Source organism: Pieris brassicae, chromosome 6, assembly GCF_905147105.1.
Source record: "Pieris brassicae chromosome 6, ilPieBrab1.1, whole genome shotgun sequence".
Classification (NCBI taxonomy): Eukaryota; Metazoa; Arthropoda; class Insecta; order Lepidoptera; family Pieridae; genus Pieris; species Pieris brassicae.
This window is the reverse complement of record NC_059670.1, coordinates 18,724,314-18,748,677: the sequence shown is the minus strand read 5'-3', so window position 1 is coordinate 18,748,677 and position 24,364 is coordinate 18,724,314. Positions and strand designations below refer to the sequence as shown.

At 33.5% G+C, this 24,364-nt stretch overlaps 2 protein-coding genes across 2 annotated transcripts; both read right to left on the bottom strand.

The window, feature by feature from the left end:
• Positions 1-1,771: 1,771 nt before the first annotated feature.
• On the bottom strand, positions 1,772-24,207 carry LOC123711167 (beta-1,4-glucuronyltransferase 1). The gene is made up of 5 exons (XM_045663614.1): positions 24,032-24,207; positions 23,736-23,841; positions 22,561-23,474; positions 22,075-22,231; positions 1,772-2,207 (listed from the first exon to the last, which is right to left on the bottom strand). The coding sequence occupies exons 2-5, from the start codon at positions 23,760-23,762 to the stop codon at positions 1,986-1,988; spliced, it is 1,320 nt and encodes a 439-aa protein (XP_045519570.1). The 5' UTR covers positions 23,763-23,841; positions 24,032-24,207; the 3' UTR covers positions 1,772-1,985.
• LOC123711229 (trypsin-3-like) lies at positions 3,394-9,666 on the bottom strand. The gene is made up of 6 exons (XM_045663717.1): positions 9,624-9,666; positions 8,477-8,622; positions 7,621-7,709; positions 4,488-4,737; positions 4,069-4,198; positions 3,394-3,453 (listed from the first exon to the last, which is right to left on the bottom strand). Exons 1-6 carry the CDS (start codon positions 9,664-9,666, stop codon positions 3,449-3,451), a joined length of 663 nt encoding a protein of 220 aa, XP_045519673.1. The 3' UTR covers positions 3,394-3,448.
• Positions 24,208-24,364: the final 157 nt, after the last annotated feature.

Sequence of the window (24,364 nt, the reverse complement as noted above, 5' to 3'; positions counted from 1 at the left end):
TACAAGTAAATAATGAGAGAGACAAACAATATATATTTTTTATTCCACTATTCATAAAAATTGTCTGAACCTAACTGAAGTACTGTCAAACTGTTTACGCTCTAATAAAAATAGGATGTAGAGGAAGGTGAGCTCTCCAGTTTAGCGAAAGGATCCTCAACCAGTCTCACCACTGGCTGACGAAGGCCCGAGTAGCTAAAATCGAGAAGTTGTATAGGTACATACATGCTTTGTGGCCGGGATAACTTTGTTAGCGCGTTTGAGCGTATCACGTACACAGTGATTGTAGGTTCATATTTATGTAAAAGAGACGATGTAGAATGAATGAATTAATATTACCATACATAACGTTTTAATATAACGAAAACTCTATAAGGCCAGAAAGCGCTGTCCAATCGTTGTTGGTAATAGTTTACTCTGTATGTTAAGATTAGTTTAACGTTTGTTGCAACAAAATTATAATGCTAAATTCTTAAATTTATGAATATTTATGACTAAGGCAGTCAAGATTCTAGGTAATACGTTTAAAACAACTTCAAAAACATAAGAACCTATTTAATTAAATAGTTATAAAATAGGAATAAAAAAAATTGAACACGATATTGGGCTTTCACATAAATAGAATAGAGTTTTGGGTTCCTAATGTATCGATTTTTATATATTACGACAAATTCTTCTAATATTGCGATATACTTATTCAACTGCATCATTGATCTAGTTAACATATTCGGCTGCTCATCACAAAGTTTCACAATCACGAAAAAAAATTGGCTATTTCGATAGCGGCTAATAATAGTTTTTAACTACTAGTGACACTGCGCATTTCGGGACATATAGCACGCAGAGATCCCGCTCATTTGCCACTTCTGGTGAACTGTGGTAGAAGGCACGAGACTCCGAGGAGACATATTGACCTTAAGTGTTAAATAACGAGACTAAAGAACACACACGTGTTGTTGGACGTGTCCGAAGATAACCTACCGCAGTATGTGCCAAGGGGAGTGTTCAGAAGAGTTGTTCGGTCTAATACCCGCAGCTGAGTTTCATTATCGGACGTCAAGGCAAAATACAAAATTACATCCGTATCAACTCGACGTCCGTCGTTCCACAACTGAGCGTTTTCTAAGGCAGTTTTTGCCGCGCACCACCACTATGTGGAACCAGCTGCCCACTGAAGTATTTCCGAACCAATTCGACTTAGGGTCCTTCAAGAAAAGAGCGTACCAATTCTTGAAAGGCCGGCAACGCACTTGCGAGCCTTCTGGCAATGTGAGTGTCCATGGGCGGCGGTATCGCTTCACATCAGGTGAGCCTCTTGCCCGTTTGCCTGCTATTACATAAAAAAAAAGTATGATAAAGACTCACATAAAGACCCATTTGCAATTTTTGGAGGAATCGTGGCCGAGTCTCTTTTTATTAATTTACAAAGTTACACTTATAAGCTCTATGTTTACATTTAATACCTACACTTAACACGTATCTAGAATACAACAATACAGTAACGATATTTCAACGATTTAGGCTCTCTCAGAAAATTACAACTGATGATCTTAACGTGTTTTTAAAATCTTATATAACTAATAGAAATGAACAATTTACCCCTATAAACATTAATTTCATATAATTCAAAATACATAACACTGTTGCTGTATATAATTTACTTAATAAAAATTGTTAAGTATGTAATTTAAATGATGGAAATAATGTTGTATGTAAATAATGCAATGATAAAGTTTTTAACGGTAACTAAATTCTAAATATTTTCCTATTCAAACCAATTTGCCTACGTTTTTATGTTTAGCCTAGCCCATCTGAAAATATACACAAACTGCATACAACAAACAATTATTATACCTATTCTAAATCCTTGTTTACGTCTCTAGATATTTCACGTCACAAAATTCACTAGTCTCTGGTCATATAAGTTTTGTCAGCACTGAAATAGTCCAAATAAGGCCGGCAGCACACGCGCGGCCTTGCGAGGCCTATGTCTTTTTCGCTTGCACACTTTTCCTCAATAAATGTAGTGGATCCTTCCTATATCTAGCGAATAGTTCCCTTTTGAAGGACTCGAAGTGTTTTCTGTTTTTCTCGTTTTGTTTTTCACGCCATAGGGGGCGGTTTCGTCGCATTTGGAGGCCCCAGTGTATTGTAAAAATCGGAGATAAAACTTTGAATTGGTATCCGATGAGGAACATTTCGTATACCTGGAAGAATAATTTCAATTAATTATAACAATAATTAATATTTATTAAAATCATAATAAATTCTTTCATTTATTGATAGATAATTTGATTTTATTAGTGTTTTCTTTATATGCCTTATTGATAAGCAGTTCCATTAAAATTAATATTAATAATGATATAATCAATGTACAAGAAACAATTTTGGTGAGATTTAGAGAAATTAATGATTCAAAGATTTATAAACTATGTTTAAAACATTTTATCAACACCATATATATAATAAATTTTGGAAATTACGAATGTACTTAAAGCAACATTTCTAAATCTAAACAATCCTGACAAAAGTTTTTATAAAGGTTTTAATCAAAATACTTATGCGTCGATGTCACTGTTTTAACGCTGTGGTGAAATGTCATTGGAAAATAAAAATAAAACTCCATAAAATTCATTAAAATGTATTTAAAAATAGAAATTCAAACATAAGCCGTCGGTGTGACGGGCGCAAACATTTTCTATTTATATCATAGACATCTTGTTGGCAGTTTAACATTCCCTGAGGGCGGGCGGAAAATTACGCTAATCTCTTTCCGCCCACTGTTTTTTTGGTAAACATATTTTTTGTTTCTTCTTTTATTATTTCCGTTTTTTTCTCATTTTCTGATTGTTCGTGGCGCAAACATCTTGATTATACCAATTATTACTTTTGTTAGAAAAATTAAAAGATTACCTATTAAATACTTTCTTAACTTTACATTTTTTTTCTACTAATTATATTAACGGAGATCCGTGTTTTAGTGCTTTATTTAATACAGTGGAATTACATTAATTTAATCTGTATGAGGCGTAAATAAAATGAAATAGGTTTACTATATTTTTTGCTTTACGTGAGAACTACACATTTATACCAAGTCTAGAGCAAACCCGCTAACCACAATACCACAACCACACGCTAATGAAATGTTGTGATATAATTTTTTTAATAAATTCTCATTTATACGAAATAAGTTTTATTTAAATGCTTTTCCGTATCTCTAATATCATCGAAGAATACATTAAACACAAATATGGTAGAACATGTATTAAAACAAAATAACAAAAAAACAATTTTCAAAATATATCCCTAAACTCCTGTGTTTTGTGTGACCCAATCTCTTAAAGAAGCAATGTTGGTGAAGACAGTCGGTGATAGAGGAAGAGCACATCCTCTTGCAAATGATACTACGCCAAACGCAATTCCTCTGAATACTGCAGGACCACCTGAGTCACCCTAAAATGTAGACATTAAAATAGTAAAACTTATTACAAGAGCATTAAAAAATTACGACATTATAATTGTGATAAGACACTATCTGGGGAATGAACCCTTAGTAATGTATTGAAAATTGTACTCAAAGGATATGAAATTGTGTTCAACGTTATTAAATCACATAAAATCAAATAAAATCTTTTCATTTCTCTGCATAATAGTAATCAACTGGGAAGTACCAATATTAATTAATAGCTTTGATTCTACTAAAAAGTAAAGCAAATGTTCTTAATCGGTGGCGGGTGTTGTTTAAATCTAAATGTCTCTTGAAACTAAAAACATACTATTAATAAGTCATTGATACATTAAAACAAAATCTCGGCTAACATTGTCTAACACTACTGAAAGCTGGTGAAAAATTCCATAATTTAATTAAAAGAATTTTCGTAACAACTTTTGTCACTTAAAAAATGGTATCAAAAAGATTATACACTTCTTGCCTTTAGTATTTTTTTTTTTTTTTTTTTTTCCTTACTAAGGTTGTCTGGAAGAGATCTATCGAATTTATGTATTTTTTTTAATGTAACGATTAAATAAATAAGGATCTAAGATATACCTGACACGATGAGACCCCACCTATGAGGAAATGTCCTCCGCAAAACATGTTGTTAGTGAGTGCATCACCATACGATAACCGGCAAAGCCAGTGTGGTACAACTGGTACATTCGCTTCCATCATTATACGCGGGATGCGCCGTCCACGAGGCTAAAATATTATTATTTCTTATCTTCCTATTATAACTGTCAATTAAATCATGCCATGATAGTCAAAATTAAAAGTACTACCATAGGAAAAAAATATTGAAGATAAGTATTTTATATACATAGTTTCAAGAAAAATGACTACCTCATTCCTAGTTCGTAATGAGTCAAAATTTTCAGCTAATAACTACTTAAAAAGATTTGAAATGTTCAAAGATTACCAAACATATACCATGTAAATTTACTATGTTCAGCAGCAAACAAAAAGTTTTCCGTATCATTAATATACTAACAGCAGTCAATCCCCATCCAGTGACAGTCAGCCTAACCAGGGGTACTGCCTGTCTCGGTTGAGGGAGCCGTATAGCCTGGACGGCATTACTGAACGTCAATGGCCGGGCCAGTTGTAACGCAGCTATATCGTGGTCAAATTGTGGCGTCCCGTATTGAGGATGGACTGTAACATTGGCCACGGGGACAATTCTACCGCCTGAGTCACGTCTTGTACTGCCAACTCGTAGACGGATGGCAGACGGTAATACGCTAAAAAGTATAGGTTTCATAGAACTTTTAGAAATAATATTTTATTAGCTATTATTAGATATAAATTAACTAATATGGGCTAAGGTGGCACTTGCATACTCATACTCGTATTGTGTTGGAATTTCTTTGTATCATACTTCCGCTGTTTAGTTAATGATTATTTATTTTTTCGATTTATACATGTGCGACTGAAGTATACTTGATAATAAACACAATACAAATAAAATGCCGTCAATTTTAGTTACATTCAAGATTAATTTATTTAAGTTAAAACGGAGAGAGAGAAAGACTTAATTTGGAATAACAAAAAAACATTACATTTAATATAATCATTAAAATAATCAAACATATATAACGACCAATATATAAGCCTCGACGTCTTTAAACTATCGCGTATAAAGATTGAAAGGAGTATGAAGAATAGCCATAGCGCTAAGTCACCTGCATCATGAGCACACCCCACACACATACCCTCATGTACATTTCCTCACATACATGATCAGACAACACAGCCGAATTACGTATTACTTATTAAATGTATTGAATAATGTGTATTGAATTTTTCCTTTCGTAAATGTTTGAACCTTTTTGTAAATATTATCTATACCATGTTTCACTTTATCTTTAGTTTAATTGTTAATTATGTTTTTTTTTATATTATAGGGGGGCAAACGAGCCTGCGGAACGCCCAAAAAGGGTAGTCATCGCAGCCCATAGACACCCATTTTTAGTAGGTGCGTTGCCGGCCTTTGAGGGTGTTGGTTGGTTATTATAAATAATTATATTATATATTAACGAAATAAATATATAATAAATTTTTTAAGATAGGATATTTGCTCTAAGAGGCCGGAAAGCCGTAACAATATAAAACCTTTGCGAGCTATTAAAGTTAGAAGTCCTCCGTATTGTTCAGTCATGTAGTGTGACTCAACTATATAAACTATTTTTCTTTGCATATTAAATGCATTAAAGAATTGCTGTTACTTCCTAGAAAATGCTTTTACGCCGGGCACTCTCATAAAGTGCGAGTTTTATGAAAAAAATAACGAAAGCCGCTAACTCGTTTTTTAGTTGTACGCTTTTTGTCCCCGATGTAGGTTAATGTGTCAAAGGCGTTGGCAACTTCTTATAAATATATTTTTAATGCTCTATTTTTCAAACACTAATTTTATCGTAATAAAAATGTAATTTAATTAAATAGATATCTTAAGACGATTAATTATTTAATGGAAGAAATTGTAGGTTTAAGAAGAAATTGAATTAACTTCGTTCAAATTAAAGCTAGCTGTGGTGTACGATTATGTATTCAATTATTTTGTAATTTATTTTATTTTTCTCGCCATTATTCTTATTATAAACGAGAGTTTTGTTAATTTATATTAATTAAAACTATTAACATATGCTATTTTATGGACTCAGTAACAATTCCATTAATTGCAAACTACAGTATAACATATAGATAAGAAGTTTGTAATGAATATAAGTTTAACAAATTCCGCATGAACACATTAAAAACCCATTAAAATACTTAAAATAACTGATTCGTTAACTATTACGTTAGTAGAGATTTTCTTGCCAACACTCATAAACGCGGGAATAATATCATTACTCCTACAGACGAGTGCTATTATGCACGTCATCATTTTTTCTAAAGCTTACAAAGCACTGTTTTATGAAGTTTTCAGATCGTATATGAGGTTACGAATTTCAAAATTATAAAATTCATATAAAATCAAAATGTATGTTTCACTTGTGAACGTAAATATAAATGAAAATTGAAAGGGTTTCCAGTAAAGAAAAATGCATTATAGCATATAAGATCCCAGCACCGAAAAAACGGTCGAAAAAAAAATTGGTATAAAAAAACCCAACAAGCGAGCAGCAAGTATAACGCGCAAATATTCTGGATAGATTATGAATATTTGCTTAATATGGATTGGTAATAAAATGATTGAATCTAGAACAAAATACGTTTTACATTATTTATCTACATCCCCATATGAGGCAGGCGGCAGGGCACGCTGTCATACAGATAACAGATGGAAAGGTAGACCAATAGAGCTATAGGCCAACGGGATCGAAAGGGTAGCTAGAAATAATTTGATGACGATGGCAAATAAAAAGATGGTGACAAGTTGGAGGAGGCTCTTTTACGGACAGGGGCCGCATCTTAGAGTACTAAAATTATATTTTTACAAAATGTATGTCAATAATATGGAGCAGTGTTGGCCTTGTGGCTTTAGCGTGCGACTCTCATCCGTAACGTCGTAGGTTCGATCCCCGATTCTAACGGTGATAGAAAACCGTGAGGAAACCCAAAAAGTCGACGGCGTTTGTCAGGCATAGAAGGCTAATTTGCTTGCCTATTCGATTAAAAAATGATCATGAAACAGATACAGAAAGCTGAGGCCGAGACCTAAAAAGGTTATAGCGCCACTGATTTATTTTTTATGTCAATAATATGTTGATGAATAAAGGCTTATTATATCATTATTATCTACATCCACGATGTCAATAGATAATATATGTCATAACAATTAAATGTATATCAATAAGTTGTTTTAACAGAAACGTAAACTTCTCATTCTACATACTGTCATAACACTTCGTTCCATCGGAGAAGGAATACTAATTACTATATAAGTCAATTATAAATATATTAATTTAGCATACACTTGTGTTTTATATTATCTCGTGGCTAAATCGGCATTGCTGATTGTGCGAATATTGTTCCCTATATAATAGAAAAACTATTATAAAAGACGGGCGAGCCATTTATTGAGGACACAAATACGAGTATACTATCTATACATAATTTATTAACTAGATAGAGTTCACTTTGAGTTACAAATGTACATGTTTTATAAATTACAATTGACTTACTTCTGAACGCAGTGGGCCGCGGTTAACACGTAATTCGGGCTAATGATAAAGCCACCGCAGAAAGAATTTCCATTCAGTATCATTGACACCTGTGGAAATATTAAATCAGTCGAAAATCTTATTGTGCTTACCAGTTTATTGCACGAGACAATTTTCGATTAAGATATGATGTAATTCTTTGGTCAGTCTACCTATGCATTGCTACAATTTTTAAACAACAATTTTCGGTCGTAGGTTTGAACTCCGGCAGCAAGGAAGAAAAATACAACGAGGAAACCGACTTGCCTTAGACCCAAAAAGGCGACGGCGTGTGTCAGGCACATAAAGCTATTCACCAACTTGCCAAAACTTGCTACCTACATAAATATAAATGCTCATAAATATGGTCAATATTTGACTGACAAGATTCATATATTTTTAGATTTGCCATTTATCCTTGCTTCTTGATTTCCCTCTATCTAGTGGTATATATTTTATAAAAATCCATTGGCTAGTTTTTGAGTAATTGATATAATTGCTCATATTTCAGTAAAATAGTGACTAATCTTCAAGATTCATATATTTTTAGATTCGTCTTGAAAACTGAAAGACCTAAAAGGTTGTTTCGTTGCTGTTTTATTTTGTCGTAATAAAAAAGACAGCATGTAGGATAGTAAAATAACCTTATCAAATTTTAAAAGAAAATATAAATTATTATTTATTTTACATATTTTTCTGAAAACTAAAAAAATAACTTCTATAATATACTGTTAATTATTTATAATTGAGTTATTTTTTGTGTATTCTCTGGAAGCCTCTCAAAATGTTACCGACAATTCTTGTTACTTGAAAGTTAGAAATTTCCAAATTTACGTACCTGATAAGGATGTCTAACTATAGAGCTGGACCGTCCTCCAATAATCTGCCCACTAAGTTCTGGGCAAACTGCTTCCAGCTCTAGATGTTGAGATACATCCACCTCTTGCTCCCCACAGCACTCTCCGTCTGGCGCATCTTGTAGATCTAAAAATTTCACTCACAAAAAATCTTTGGAACTAAACATTTTACATAATTTTTCTACACCTAATTTATAAATTAAAACGTTAAATATATATGATCATTGTATACAAATACGCCCAAACTGGGGTTAATTATTGTCGTTGGGCTGATTAAAAAAATTGATAGCAGAAATTTTAGTACATGTAGATTGTCTATATGTAGTATATTGTTTAAATATTAGGTATAACTTGTGACATTACCTACACATGTGTTTCATGACATTTAGAAAAACAATCCTAATTCTGATTTCTGTTGATAAACAACTGAAAGTATTAGAAGGTAGATTAGATTTTTTAAGAATTTATTAATAAAATTTATTAAAGCTTGCACTCACACACTCACTTATTCACAAAAGTAATGACAAAAAAAATTAATAAAAGATGTAAGTAAGTAAGTAACTAAATTATATATTTTAAGGAATGTATAATTAAGTTTGTTATGAAAGAGCTGGAAACCCTGACACAGGAATTTTTAACTTAAAAGGGTTACTAAATCTTACATATTGTAATGTAATTGTACTTAAAATGAATAAACACATATTTTATTTTGTTTATTTATTTATGTATGATACTACAAATCCGAAATAAGAATTGGTTTATTGTAAACCAAACTCAAGACCTCCAGTTGTATGCCAGGTGCTTCAGTTACTAAACCATAAGGGGTCGTTTATTTAATTTAGATACAGGAGTTCCCAATTGGAAATTCTTTGTAAAATAATTATAAAAAAACAACAAATCTTTTATCATCAATCAAATATAATTAACTGAATAACAATGGCTAATAAAAAAATTCACCAAATACGTAACTTAAAATATTTGAGGTTAAATTTCATATGAAAATGATTTTTTAAATATTAATTGAAGTGAAAAATATTTAATACATATTAAGTTCAAGAAAAATAACATATCTCCTGAGCGTAATCTTTAATTTTAATTTTCTGTGAAATAATGAAAATTTGTACTTACCCACAGCTGATATGAAACACAAAATCGGTATTAGGATCTTCATGATCATAAACCTATCTGTGTAGAGGCACAATGAACTAGTGAACACTGTCAATCGCGAAACCTTGCAGAATTCGCAATAGTTACCATGGTCACGACCTTTTTCTTATCAATTTTCAGTTCAATGACGTTCTTAGTCAGCATAACTTTCATAAGTTCAACTGCCAATAATCGGTAATTAAAAATAAATCGTCTCGTCTAGTACCTTGTATTCAAACATGTTGTTATAATTTGATCTCTGTGTCTGTATTGTGATCAATTGTTTTTGAAATAGGCAAGTAGTTACGCATTATGCGCCATTGACTCTTTGGGTTTAAATTTATTCACGATGTCTTCACCGAACGAGCAAGTTTAATAAATAGGCAGAAAGTCCATTGATGCACAGGCGATGTTCAAACAAAGCCACTTGGCCAAAACTGTTCAAATTATTATTATATACTCGTCACATAATGCTTCATACAAACAAATCGGTAGTTTATACTAAAACTTTTGAAAGGAAGCTTAAGAGACGACGCTCCCGGCAGACTCCTGCGGCGAAAGGCCTTTGCCTGTATTATCGGAAGTGCCAAGACAGTTTTCTTAGGAAACCCTTAACAACAACAAACAATGTAAACCAAATGTAGGATTATAAACACTGACACATTTCAACAGTCGTCTTACATAAGTTCAGATTTCAGACTGAAAGCGAAAAAAAATACATATTTTGTATTTTTGTTTGATTATTAAATGTCTGATTAATAGTAACCGTGCTTTCTCTGCGTAATCGTTTCACGTTCCTCACATTAACACAAACTATGCAAAAAACTCAGTTTTGCATCGCGCAGCCTGGACATACAACATAACATATTAAGGCCATATGTTTTGCTATCGCGGAATATGCGTAAAAGGAGAATGAAAAATATTCATAGCGTTAAATATTACCTGCAACATGAGCATACCCAACATACGGTGTGTATGTTGAGTACGTACATGCCCTCAATTTCACAGCATCACACACCACAGCTAAAGTAGGTATTACTTAGTTAAATGTATTTAATATTTTATCCTTTCGTAAGTTTTTTTTTTATTTTTTTATTTATTTACACTTCGTTACACTACAAAATAAAAATAAAAATTAACATAATTAAATCAAAAGGTAGGCAACTGGCGGCCTTATCGCTTACGAGCGATCTCTTCCAGGCAACCACTGTGAGTAAAGAAAAAGAAATGTATTAAATAAGATAGGCAAGTGCAAAAATACACGTAATACACAGTTATTAAAACTAAACAGGAATAAAATATTAAAGATAGAAAGTAAAAAGACACATAAATCACGATAATTTAAGATAAGTCTTTTTATTATGTATTACGACTTCGTTGCGTGTCAATATAGGAATTGAACATAATTAAATGAAAAGGAGGGCAACTGGCGGCCTTATAGCAGGCAATCACTGTGAAAAACAAAAATGTATTAAATTATATAAGATATTATATATATATATAATATTTTCTTATCTTTCATAAAATTCTTTTATATATATATATAATATATGTTAGCTGTAGGATAACGAATTAATAAGGACTTAACGACAAACTTTTGTGCCCAACAATTTCGTCAGTTCCAAAGCGCTTGAAAACTAATTAAAGCGCGTACCGGAATAACAAAAGCATGTCGTCATATTTCACATGACCATTATAAATAGAACTGTTTACTGATCAGTCAGTATACCACATCTAATCTCAGATTAGGTATATAAATTACATAAATTGGTATCCTTATGAATATACTCCTGTAGAGTACAGTTTTAAGTTTTACTAATCGACTTGACAATGTATTATATGAATTTGATAGTAAATCTAATGTATTTTATTGGAGAGTGCGTCAGTTAGTTCAAACTAAAACTCAAAATAACTTTATTCATATAAGTAAACAAATACACTTATGAACGTCAGAAAAGAAGTCAAATTAATTGTAAATTTACATTTACAAGTCAATGGCGTAGAGCGGGCAAGAAGAACTGGCAAGAAACTTTCCGCCACTCTTTTTTAATCGCTAAGTTCTAGTCATACGTGCGTACTGTCGGTGGGACCTATGTAAAGTTTCAAACTCCAAATACATATATTACGTAAAACCACGATTGTAGATAAGAAAATTTACAGATTTATCACATCATTAAAAGGCGCGCAGCATTCGTTTACCATTAGTCTCGTTTCTGAATCTCACCCCAAAATGCTTGAAACGGCTTTCCAGATAATCTTAAACATTATTGGTACAAGATACACGCACTAGCTATTATCACGATATTTATTTAAACCACTCCATTATCTTCACTTTAGAAATATCTTGGTTCATAACAAAATAACCGAATATTATATCAAGTTTATAAAACTTGGCGGAGATTTACTGTCTAAGGGAGTCTGTACAGCCTTAGGGCTCGCAAAATTATGTTTTCTTTGCAATTATTTTAACAAGACCCTGAAAGTCTTTGGTCTTATAAGAATTACTGAAGAAGATTCTTTTGATTTTTATTCAAGGTTCATTTCACATGACTGTTCTTGTGGAAACGGGAAACGTATATATCACTAGCTGTGCTCTGCGTTTCCACCCGCATCACTTTGGTCGTAGTATATTCTACAGTTTTTATGGGTAAACATATGGTATAGCGGACTTTTGTGACTTTTATAAAAGTGTAGTACATCACTGCGCTATTGTCTATAGTTTTAGTAGCGTACGTGATGTAGGTATTTTTTCACTAGAACTATCAAAGTTTCATCAGGATTCTATAAAAGAAAAAAAGTCAATAAGTCCTGTAACTTTTAAGTCAATGCAAACAAACAATGAGATCTTTCCTCTATATAATAATAGCGTCAACCGAATTGCAATTATTATGTAATAATTACCAAACATGTCAGGGGCTACTTCTGCAAATATTTAATAAATATAGACTTTTTAATCATCATGTCATTTACCAAAATAATAATTATAAGAACCCATACATTCCCATGTCATCCCAATTATTCCTATCATAATAACCAAAAACAACTGTATCGCATAAACAGCTTAAAATATCATATTTCAGTTTAATCCGAATCTTGGAATATCCATTTTAAAAATGGAATATCCATCGAACCTATTGTGATGGAAAGTATGGAAAGATGAAAAATCTAGTTTGGAATGGAAATTTCAACTGAAAAAGTGCAATAATCGCTCCCCGATTCGAGCAGGTGTCGATATTAAAATTGCCGAAAATTGATTGCTCGATATCGATTATTGATGGTGATGATTCATCGACCTTCACCCGCGCATTGCCACTGGCCCGTTGGACGACTAAGTTAAAAGAAAGTAGCGACATACAAGTAAAAATACGTTATAACCTCTTTTGTATATATGACCTTAGTAACGGTTTTTTATAGAACAAGGGGCAACCGGGCAGGCTCATCTGACATTAAGTGATATGTCTATGGACACTCTCAATGGGCTCGCGAGAGCGTTATCGGCCTTTTATGAATTGGTGCGCTCTTTTCGGAAATACTTTAGTGGTACAACTGGTTCCATATAGTGGTGGAGTGCATTAAAAACTGTCTTAAAAAAGTTGCTATTTACTTTTAGATACTTCTTGCGAAATCTCTTGTACGAAATATCGTTTGCGTTGTTATAAATTATTTATTTATTGCTTTTATTTTTACACATTTTTTACTATAGTAAAAAGTAAAAATGTCCCACTTCAAGTACATTAACGCTATAATAGCTTACAAACGATAGAAATATAAATGTTAAGTATCTGAAACAAGAGGCTTTTATTATTATTAATAGCTTTCAACATAAATATTTATCTATGGTTTCGTGATATGGCTTTTACATAAAAATTCATTAACTTATATGACAGCTATTTATTACGTTATTTACAAAACTCGTCGAAAACTTTGCTGACATAATCAGTGGGACTCTTTAAAAGCAATTGCTCTGTTAGTCTAATAGTACATTTGTAAATTTGACTAGTCAATATTTATACTCTTACTCTTTAAAAAAATACGTGACATAATATGACAGAATATTGCATCAACAACCTTGTTTTATACAGGCTGCTGAGATGGCAGTCTCCATTGAAGCCAGCCATAATCTGTCACCCGAATCTGAAGTCACCTAGATTAGGTTGAGAATTGTACGGTAGCGGTACGGTAGTAGACTTATATATTATCTTTGACTTACGAGTACTGCTCATTTATAGGGCAAAAAAAAATATTTTTCTTAATTAAATCAAATTTAAAAGCACTTAAAGACAGTATTTTCTCCAATGAAATTTTAAACAAATCTACTACCTAAGTGGTATTTTGAGGTGTATTTCTACATTTCTTTTCTTGCAAATCTATTTAAAGATTTATCAAAAACGCTGTCACTCTTGACTTGCACTTTTTCAATTTCAGTTATTGAGCAGAGATTTAGTTCACAGTTGAAGGGAAATTGATCAGTTTTATTCCAATAATATTACTGTATTGCAATTATAATTTAAATTAACTTTAAGCCTTTTGTAGGTAAAATAATTTAATTATTAGAGTTTGAATGGTTTCGATTTCTAAATTTAATTGTCTTTAGGAAAAATATTTTTCATATTAAACAATTATTATTGGTATTTTGAAAATAGAACCCAGGGTGAAAATAATACTAAAATAGTATAGGCAATCATTTTTAGAATAAGGTGGGTAGTAGTATGGCTCGTCAAAAACTTATCTTCAATGTTTAAAATAAAAGCCTCGTTCACTATGAAATTGAAATTGCATTGATTACGACAATTTAAATTTAATAAAATAGATTTAAGCACTCTCAGACCGAAAAGGTATATGTGCGTAATACATTGACATTATAGATCAGGTTCTAATACAAAAACAACATTACGCGAATGCAAGCAAGAAAAAACAATCCTTCAACTAAAACAAAATAAGTCGCTTTTAAATAAGCTCAAAATCAATCATCATCATCAATCAATATTTAAAAAGATTAACATTTAAATTTACTACCAGTTCAACGGCTTAAAGCTAGAAGAACTGGCAAAAAACTCCCCACCAGTCTTACTCGCCAAGTTTTGTACAATTATTCTTGATTAATACATTTTATATCAATAAAGACAATTAGAACTCATTTTCTATTTCAAATTCTGATTCCAATAAAGATAAATTAGATGTCCAAATGATAAGCAGCAAACGTCTGCCTTTCCACGACTGAGCGCAAAGGCAATTTTTTGCCGCGCACCACCGTTATGTGGAACCAGCTGCCCACTGAAGTATTTCCGAACCAATTCGACTTAGGGTCCTTCAAGAAGAGCGTACCAATTCTTAAAAGGCCGGCAACGCACTCGCGAGCCCTCTGGCATTGAGTGTCCATAGGCAGCGGTATCACTTAATATCAGGTGAACGTCCTGCCCGTTTGGCCCCTGTTCTATAAAAAAAACCTTTGATTCCTGCTATCTAATGAAAGTTCTTTTGCGTACCATTATACGTTTCATGGCATTCCGATGGCTACGTATCAAGTTTCAGTACAGAAATATTCAGCGACCATCTATTTTTGTCGCAACGAGCACACATTCACTTTTATCTCTACAACCAGACGGACGCTTCCTGGAATACCAGGTTAATAAAATTAATTTAAAAAATGTCGCTTTTTAACATGTAAAATAAATTTACACTAAACTTATATGGCATTAATTAATTTTAAAAATAATTATGTGTTCTGATGCTATTAAATGTTTCTTGGATATGTCTATTTTCAGTGCTGACAATATTTTATAACGTGATATAATATTTAAGAGTAGTGTTGGCTTCAGCGTGCGACACTCCTCCCTGAGATCGTAGGTTCTATCTCCGGCTGTGTGGATGGACCAATGGATTATCTTTCTATGTGCACATTTAACATTAGCTTGAACGGTTAAGGAAAACATCGTGAGAAAACCGGCTAGTCTTAGACCCAAAAAGTTGACGGCGTGTGTCAGGCACAGAAGATCGAAACGATCATGAAACACATACAGAAATCTGAGTCCCAGACCTAAAAAGGGTGTAGCGCCATTGATTTTTCTTTTTTATTTAATATTTATAACAAAAATAACACATGATGAGTATTTTGATTGCTAATTAGAATATGCGTCTTCTTTGTGATCAGCAAATTCGCCATTAATATACGTTAAGGGTATTTTTCTGAATGTTGGCATAACTAACCATTATTGAATACGAAGCGTTTTACGCCCTCTGGATAAAACAGCCCAATCAGCTGCAACTGACTGAATAAATTAAATAATTAAGCCAATCGGTATTGGTTTTACGAAGTTGCGAGGCTGTGTGCATTGTGCCAACTAAGCCACGGAGGCGATTTCGTATGAAAAAATATTCCATACTGTGTAGCTGGTACACTCCAGCGATAGATTTGTGCCAAATGGTACAGTTTGGCTCATCTCCACAGCGACAAGAAGACACATGTATATGTTTATTATGTCACAACAATTTACTATCATTACAGCAATTATTGTGTTAGATCGGTCATTGCTTTGGCATTTGGAGATTTGAAGTGATGCCAATACTGTCATACGTCAACTTCGATTAGTAACAACCATGAAACAATTTGGTAATAATATGCCTACAAGCTGCCCCCGCGAACTTCGTTCCGCCTTATATTATATATATCAATACATATACATACCAACATATGGAATAGTTTGATATTCTACATCATAGAAATTATATTTTTCCAATAAAAATCTTCTTCGGAGTTCAAAGAATAAATAAAAAATGTACTCTAAGTGGTTCAGCTCTCTTCGAGTTTTCTTATTAATAGCAACATATTTTGCGATTCACTTTTATTTAGACACGCGTAATACATATCTACTAGAATCTTAAATTTAAAGCTTTTGTGTGTTAAAAATTGTTTTGTCAATGAATCGATACAAGCGTCATGATCAAATTAACGTGCCTAAAACCGCAAGGTACCTACTGATAATTCTATATAATTTTGTACCTAATATGATTTTTAATAGGTAATAGGAGGCAAACGGGAAGGCTCACCTGACGTTAAGTGATACCGCCGCTCTTGGACACACACATTACCCGAAGGCTCGCAAGTGCGTTGCGGGCCTTTCAAGAATTGGTACGCTCTTTTCTTGAAGGACCCTAAGTCGAATTGGTTCGGAAATACTTCAGTAATATTATAACTAATATGCCACGATTATTCAAAAAACTTATTAGGAGGCCTTTCCTTGCACGAGATTAATTATTGTTTTTTTTATAGTCAATAGATCACTCTTTGTTGCACTCGGTAATGAGGAGAAGTGAGATGAGGCGAAGACCTCATGTTCACCTAATCTATTTACATTCGTTTCTTTTATAATTTTTATAGACAATCAGGTGATCAGCCTCGATTTTTGAGACTAAGATATTACGGTTTCCACACAATGTTTTGTTTCAGCGTAAAAGCAAATGTAATTAACATTATATAAAAGAAAATTCGATTGCATAGCCGTGATTCTCATGTACGACCTCAGGGTTGGTAGTCACGTGGTTGGTACTTCTCTATTTGGAACCTAAACGCGAGAAACATTCTTTCAGCAAAATTATTTCAGTACAAGCCAATGCTGAAATAAATTCCTTTATCATTAAAAAACCAATTAGCAAACCTCATTACGACATACAGATTTGTACAATTTCCTTCGAGTAATCCCTACTTAGGTCCGATTTATTCAGAATCTCATTAATTGGATTCAATAACGCACTGGCGCCATCTATAAATTTCGGAGTGACCAATTACTGGCCCAGGCTGGACAAAAAGCGGCAAATTTATTGCGATGATACGATCCCAATCTCTTTTTTGTTACTCTAGCGGGCTGTAAATTTTCACGTTACATACAGATAGTAATGAAATCGTGATAAAGCTGTTAATAAGTTACTATATCGCGATTTTGAGAGTACGATGTTATTACATATGATGCTTCTCATACAAAACCTTTTAATTAACAATATATATTATTAAAGATAATATAATGAACAATTGCCATACTTTTTTATAGAAGAAAACGGGCAGGAGACTCACCCAAAGAACTGGTATGCTTTTTTCTTGAAGCACCCTAAGTCGAATTGGTTGTACTTAATACTTCAGTGAGTGGTGGTGGTGTTAGACGACGGACGTCGAAGTCATACGAGACTACTATAACCATCAGATTTCTTTAAATTGACATCTTACGGAAGAATATAAATAGGACATTAATATCAGCAAATATATATTAATACAACTATTTTATAGTGCCAACACGCGGATAATACGGTTACTAACCGTTAGCACAATACGTTAATTAACTAGTGAAATGTTCCAGTGGATAGTATTTGTTTCCGTGCTTGATACGTTCATAAGACATGGTATACGACTACAGGATACACCTTACACTTATGCATAACTTTACGGAATATATTATAATTATCTACATATTATTATCATTATAATCATCTTTTTAAAAACCTTTTTTCGGAAAGGAATTTATTTTGACAGTCAAATATGCTACATATTTTAATTCTCTACTAGAATATCAAGAGGAAAAATATTAAGGAGGTATCTATATATATATATATATATATATATATATATATTGTTGTGTAAGAAACATTTCAAGATGTAACCAAAATAAAGAGTCTATAACCATAATACTGCAAGATAAAAGAAGACTACTCAAAACATTTGTCTATTGTAAATTCAATGGAAATCTTGTAATAGCTGGGAAAAAAGTTTCTTCGCATTTTTTAAGAAAATTCACAACATTTTTTAATATAGTTTATTTATAATTAACTAAAGTATGTAGATGCCATATTGCTCGATAACTTTTTGCCATCTTGTAGATAGGGATATGAACCCATTGCTATAGAAATTTTGGGGCTTCTGAGCAAAATACCGCGACAATTGGTTTTCGCAGTCCTGTCGCGATGTTAACCTGACACTACCTAAAGAATTCTAAAGAGACCGAAACAGGTGGAAATCTGAAGGTGCAAAGTTAGGACTATACGGCGGATGCATTAACACCTCCCAGCCAAGCTCTCTTAACTTTTGTTGAGTGGCTAAAGATGTGTGAGGTCTAGCACTATCATGATGAAAAACCACACCCCTTGTTTCTGGCCGCTTTCTCAACTTCTTGCTTTAATCTCATCAGTTCTTCGCAGTAGAGTTCAGAATCGATGGTCCTGCCTGGTGGTAACAGCTCATAATGAATAATGCCCTTCCAATCCCACCACACACACAGCATCACCTTGTTGCGAGTTAACCCGGGTTCGCCACAGTCTGACGCCTGACTGGCTTTGACCATTGCATTGCATTTTTTACCTTTTTTGTAGTAAAATTTTAAAATGTATCGAATTTCTTCATTAGATTCACTAATCTTGATATGACGAAAAATAAAGAAATATCACATATTTTCCTAATTTGAATTTGGAATTATCTTCTTTAAAATTTAAACTTTTAATCCAGCCAGATACAAATAGTATAGCTAAAGAGATTTTATTACAAGTTCATACATACTATAATGCGAAAAGACTTTTTCCCCAACCTATTAATGTTTTGTAGTCCCTACAAATAATACAGTTTATATAAATATCACCATTGCCTAACTTCTATAGAGTCATTATTATTGTGTCGTAAACGTGTATTTTTCCAGTTAATCAAACATTAATACATTTAATCTAAATAACCGCGCTTGTGAAACAGAATTAGGACACGGTAGGGCTGTTGAATATTTTAAACATTAGCATTGCTAAATGGCTAAATGACAAAGAGTAGAAAACATTTTAGCCCAGACAAAGCAAAATCAAACCAGTCTTGTCACTTGTGGATTCCTTCTGCCCCCCGCACAGAAGGTTGATCATCAATTTGACTAAAAATGCTCAATGGAAAAAACGCATATGAATTCTTCATCTACTGAAGTTTAGTTTAGTACTTTAGAATTGTTTTGTGTAAGAATTATAATTAACGAGAGGGTTATCCCTCTTGTTGACACCCGGATATTTCCGACCCCAATTTTATTTATAACCCCATAATATCCCTAGTATGTGAGACTCGGCTTGGCTTGAGTACAGTGTGCAAGCCTGTTTAAACGGTTACAGTAATAAGAAATTTCACCTATAAACTAAATATTTCTGATATTGCTAAGTCGTTAAAATACTGACGTAGTAATACGTAGTATATTTTTGGTTTTGTTATTGTTTTGTCTTTGTGCCAGCCCTGAGCACGGTTAGTTAGCGTTGGCCGGCCGCCAAAACGTCCCGGGCCATTTCATTGTTCCACCACTACTCGCTACATCGACTAGAAACTGATACAAGCACTTGCATTCTGCCTCTGATTTCTGCACATTCCTCAATCCCGATAGATATCAAATTATTGCTGTTCCCTCATTCCTCGGCCATAGATTTATTTGCGAAAAGCGCTTTGCTATTATTTCAGCCAAAAATTCCCACAATTTTCACCGGGTGAAAAAATATATATTTTCGCCTACGTTCCTTCAAGCGAGTTTTTTAAATGTAGGTTTTACTTTATAATCCTGCAATATTGGTAATGATTTGCACAATGCATTTAATTTGATAACATTATGTACTTCTTGGGTTTCATTTTTTTATAGGCTTGCTTTGCTTGCTTGCTTGCCTGTTACGAGACACCCATAAAAGGCAGTCATCGCAGCAAATGGACACCCATTTTAGTTGGTGTAGTGCCGGCATTTGAGGGAGGAGTATGCTCTCTTTAATGGACATCGTTTCTCCCGTGGAAGAACCCACCAGCAATCGATTCCACACTTCACTAGTTCGCAAAAGAAAATGTCTAAAGACCGCGGACCGTGGAAGATTTCCACCCATCAAAGTTATTATACTCAACGGAGAGATTGAGTATCTAAAATCTCTCTCCCTAAAATATGGCGAGGTGGCTGATGGCTGGCTGGATTAAAAAGAGTGGCGGGGATTTTATTCCCAGTTGCTCTCTTCCGTTCTACGCTTTTGATTTGAGAACTGGCAGTAAATGTTAGCAGCATTTAATGTATATTTATCGTATTCTTACTATTTATTCTTTATATTATTCTTACCTATATGAATAAATGATTTTTTACTTTGACTTTTAATTTATATATTTTTTTTTTGCGCGTTAGTTTGGCGTCGCGAAAATTCGTTATTATGTCACACACAAATTATTGGAAGTATGCATTTTATTTGATAAAAATTACTTACTTTTATTCCATTACCTCCAAAAGTAACTACTCTGTACTCCAAACTATCCGTCAAACCAAAGACAAGGCAAGTCTAGGCTTAGTACATTCCTAAATACATTAATTACATAACAGTTTATATATAGTGCGGCATATAATATAGATTAACATCTTCTGAATGTAAAGATAGCTATTTGCGTATACAGATTTATTTTTAATTATTCCTATAGTTAAAAAAAATTCAAGGTCCTTCATGTAATCAAACCAATCCTCTAAAGTAAATAAATAGGCAATTATAATGCTTTACGAGCATTCTTCAATGCAGTAATTAATACCAACATACAGGGACGAATCTACTTACTTATCGCCGTGGATACAAAGAGACCCCAGTTCTATATGAAAATAAAAAAATATCGGAAATTTTTAAAAATCCAATCATAATGTTGGAATACCTGAGATCAATCAACACATGTGCAAAGCGCGTCTATCAAACAGAAAGGGGAATTCCCCGTCGCTTCTTTTCAGTCTGTATTTTTCGCGTCTATTATGATCAACTTAGATCTGCTCATGTCTACATATATAGATTTCACCTGTTTCCTTATAATAATGTACTAACGCAAGGCTCTTAAGGGAATTTCTTTTCTCCTACGCGTGCTTGTTGGAGCAGGACGTTGATCTGTAGATCTTAGTAGAAAAGGTCCGTCAGCACCGTCGCTCTCGTAGTTTTCGTGTATTTTAACAACATATTTTCCAAGAAATTAATGAATAATTTAAAGACATAAATCTTTTAAAATTCTTCCTCAGGAATCTTACTATCTATTGGTGAAACCAGAAAAAAAAATATTTTCGCGTTCATACTTACAATATGTGAGGATTATTTGGAACAAAGAAATGGAACATCACAGCATCATGATTCATAGTCGTCAGAGTCAGTATGTTGTATGAACCCATTAGGAAGGTATTATTTTTATTTATATACACCTAAATTTTATTTCCCTATGTTTCCCAAAGGGGTAGGCAGGGACCACGGACTTCTTGCTACGGTCCCGACATGTCGCTTTATCCACTTTCTTAACATTCACCATGCATGCTCGTCGGTTATACTTTTAGAAGGAAGTACCCGCTATTATTATTATTTATTAGGTACCCACATTAAGTTTTTTTAATTATAAGTTATTTTTCTAAGACATTCGGGGTTACATACACAATTAACTTTGTCATCTTACCTGTGTATTCCTCGTAAATCCATAGCCTAAAAATCTCTCATCATGAGACGGTACGGTGTCTGAAGCCACGTAGAAAGGTTCGTACAGCAACTCGAAGTTAGTTACATTGTGGCTGATATGAGTTTCAAGGCTTTCGTTGCCGCCACTTGCCTCCCATCTACAATATGGTTTAAGCATTATTCGATAGATGGCGTGGTAACCTAATTGTTGTCTGTGTAAGTGACCAGGTGCTTGAGACAAAGACACTGCGACTGGCTTGACCAAACCTAGCCATAATTTTTTTTAAGGGGATTAATTTTGTCAGGCAGGTCGTCATCAGGAGTTATATTTAAAGTAGACAATTATAAGTAGTAAGTAGATAATAAACTTAGCGCTAAATATGATTTCCATATGTTACTAAACTACTAGTCTTAAGATATCGCATAATAATGTATATTTATATGGAATCAAAGTCAAGATATTTTTAGCATGTTCAATATTACTTACTTGGTAAAATTCGATGCGTACTGATTATAAATAAATACTTTTCTATGGAACGGTATTGCTAATTTACTTCTCGATAGCCTCAGCAGTTCCTTCTTGTTCGGCGGGAATATTGCCACTCGCTTGTCAAGCTCATATGTTGGAACTACATACGCGCACAATTGACACTTTGGTGCTTTCGTTAAGAACCTATCAAGTTCCTCAGCCATTCCTTTCGATGGTACTATGTCTATATCAACGAGAAAGGTGTATGGCGTGTGACAGTTCTTTCTCGCCAAATTCCGAAGGTGGTTCTGAGGATATGGATTTCTAGCCCTCCAAGCAACTGTGTCAGCTCGTCTCTCCCCAATTGGCAAAGGTTCCGCATTGCAGTTCCTCGCCCATACAGGTAGATTCCCTTGAATCCCAGGTCTAACGATGGGCATAGCGAGGTGTATGACTATTCGCGAGTACAGCTCTGGCTGACAACGTAACAGCCACATCGCAAACGCTCGAAGAAGTCTCAATTCATCCCCGGCCACAAACACTGCCACCGAAATCGGACCTGACCAATGCCCTGCAATTTGCAGCAACTCGTGAAGTCTTTCAATAGAGCACTGAGTTGCGAGGCAGACCTGTCGATTCGCCGATACATCAACGTACAAATCACCAACAGCCACATAGTCAAATAGCTTGAATGTTCGGGAGCCGTCCCATCTTCCCAGGTTCAAATCTATTTTGGAAATAGGATCATCATCAACTATCGTGTTAGGAGCGGTATCGAGGCATGGCTCACATGTGCCTTCTAACACTGCAGGTTGGGGTGTGCTTGGCACAGAGCACGTTGGGCGAAGGAGCCACAGATTTGCTACTGCGTTATAAACAATTAGCGCCAGGGCTGCTAGTGATACTAAACTCCACTGTATTCGCCAACGCCACTGAAAATAACATTGCTTATAAAGTAAAAGTAATTTAAATAGTACGCGTTAATGTGTGTAAATATAATGCTTGGATATCTATATGATCATAGCTCGTAAGTACTTGAACTCTGAATTATTTGATATGGAATCGCCTATATGAATTTTAGTCTATTATTAGTTCGGTAATATAAAAGTATTGGTAGTAATATTATTTGGTAAAATAAATTATATCACCTCATATACAATCTTACAGCAGTAAGTACTTAATGCAGTACTTACAATCGAATCTCTTCTCAATTTCGCCATCGTCCATCTGCCTCGAAAGTATATATGTGTATATGTAGAGATTAAAAATAATTTGAGATGAATGACCTATGGCTGTATACTGAAATAATCGAATACATAATATTAGGTTGGGTCTTAAGTAAACACTGCGACGTATGATTCGCATTATTAAAGGAAAATATATTACTTTATTTAAATGTAATACAGGAATATTCTCAAATGTTATTAGCATTTACAAAGTACAGTTTATTTTAATTTTAGAATAAATTATATTTATTAAAAGCACATACCTGTTTTACTATCCCATTAAACACAAATACTCAATAATTAATTTCCATCATCAATTGCGCACCACTACTTTATGTATGCGATAAGTAATAATTTAATTATTAGTACATAATTGTTTATACATTTGTTAGGTATACATATTTATGGTGCACATAACAAATGCAGCTGTGCTGACTTGTTACGGTTCTAAAGCGCATGTGCCTCAAGTATACATGCGCAGTAAGTCAGGTCATGCTTTTGTCGATTTATACAAATAAAGATTGGATATGTTTATAAAAGCTAATGGCGCCAAGCCACAAAAAACTTTATAGTGTTTTAATGTATATTAAACGAAT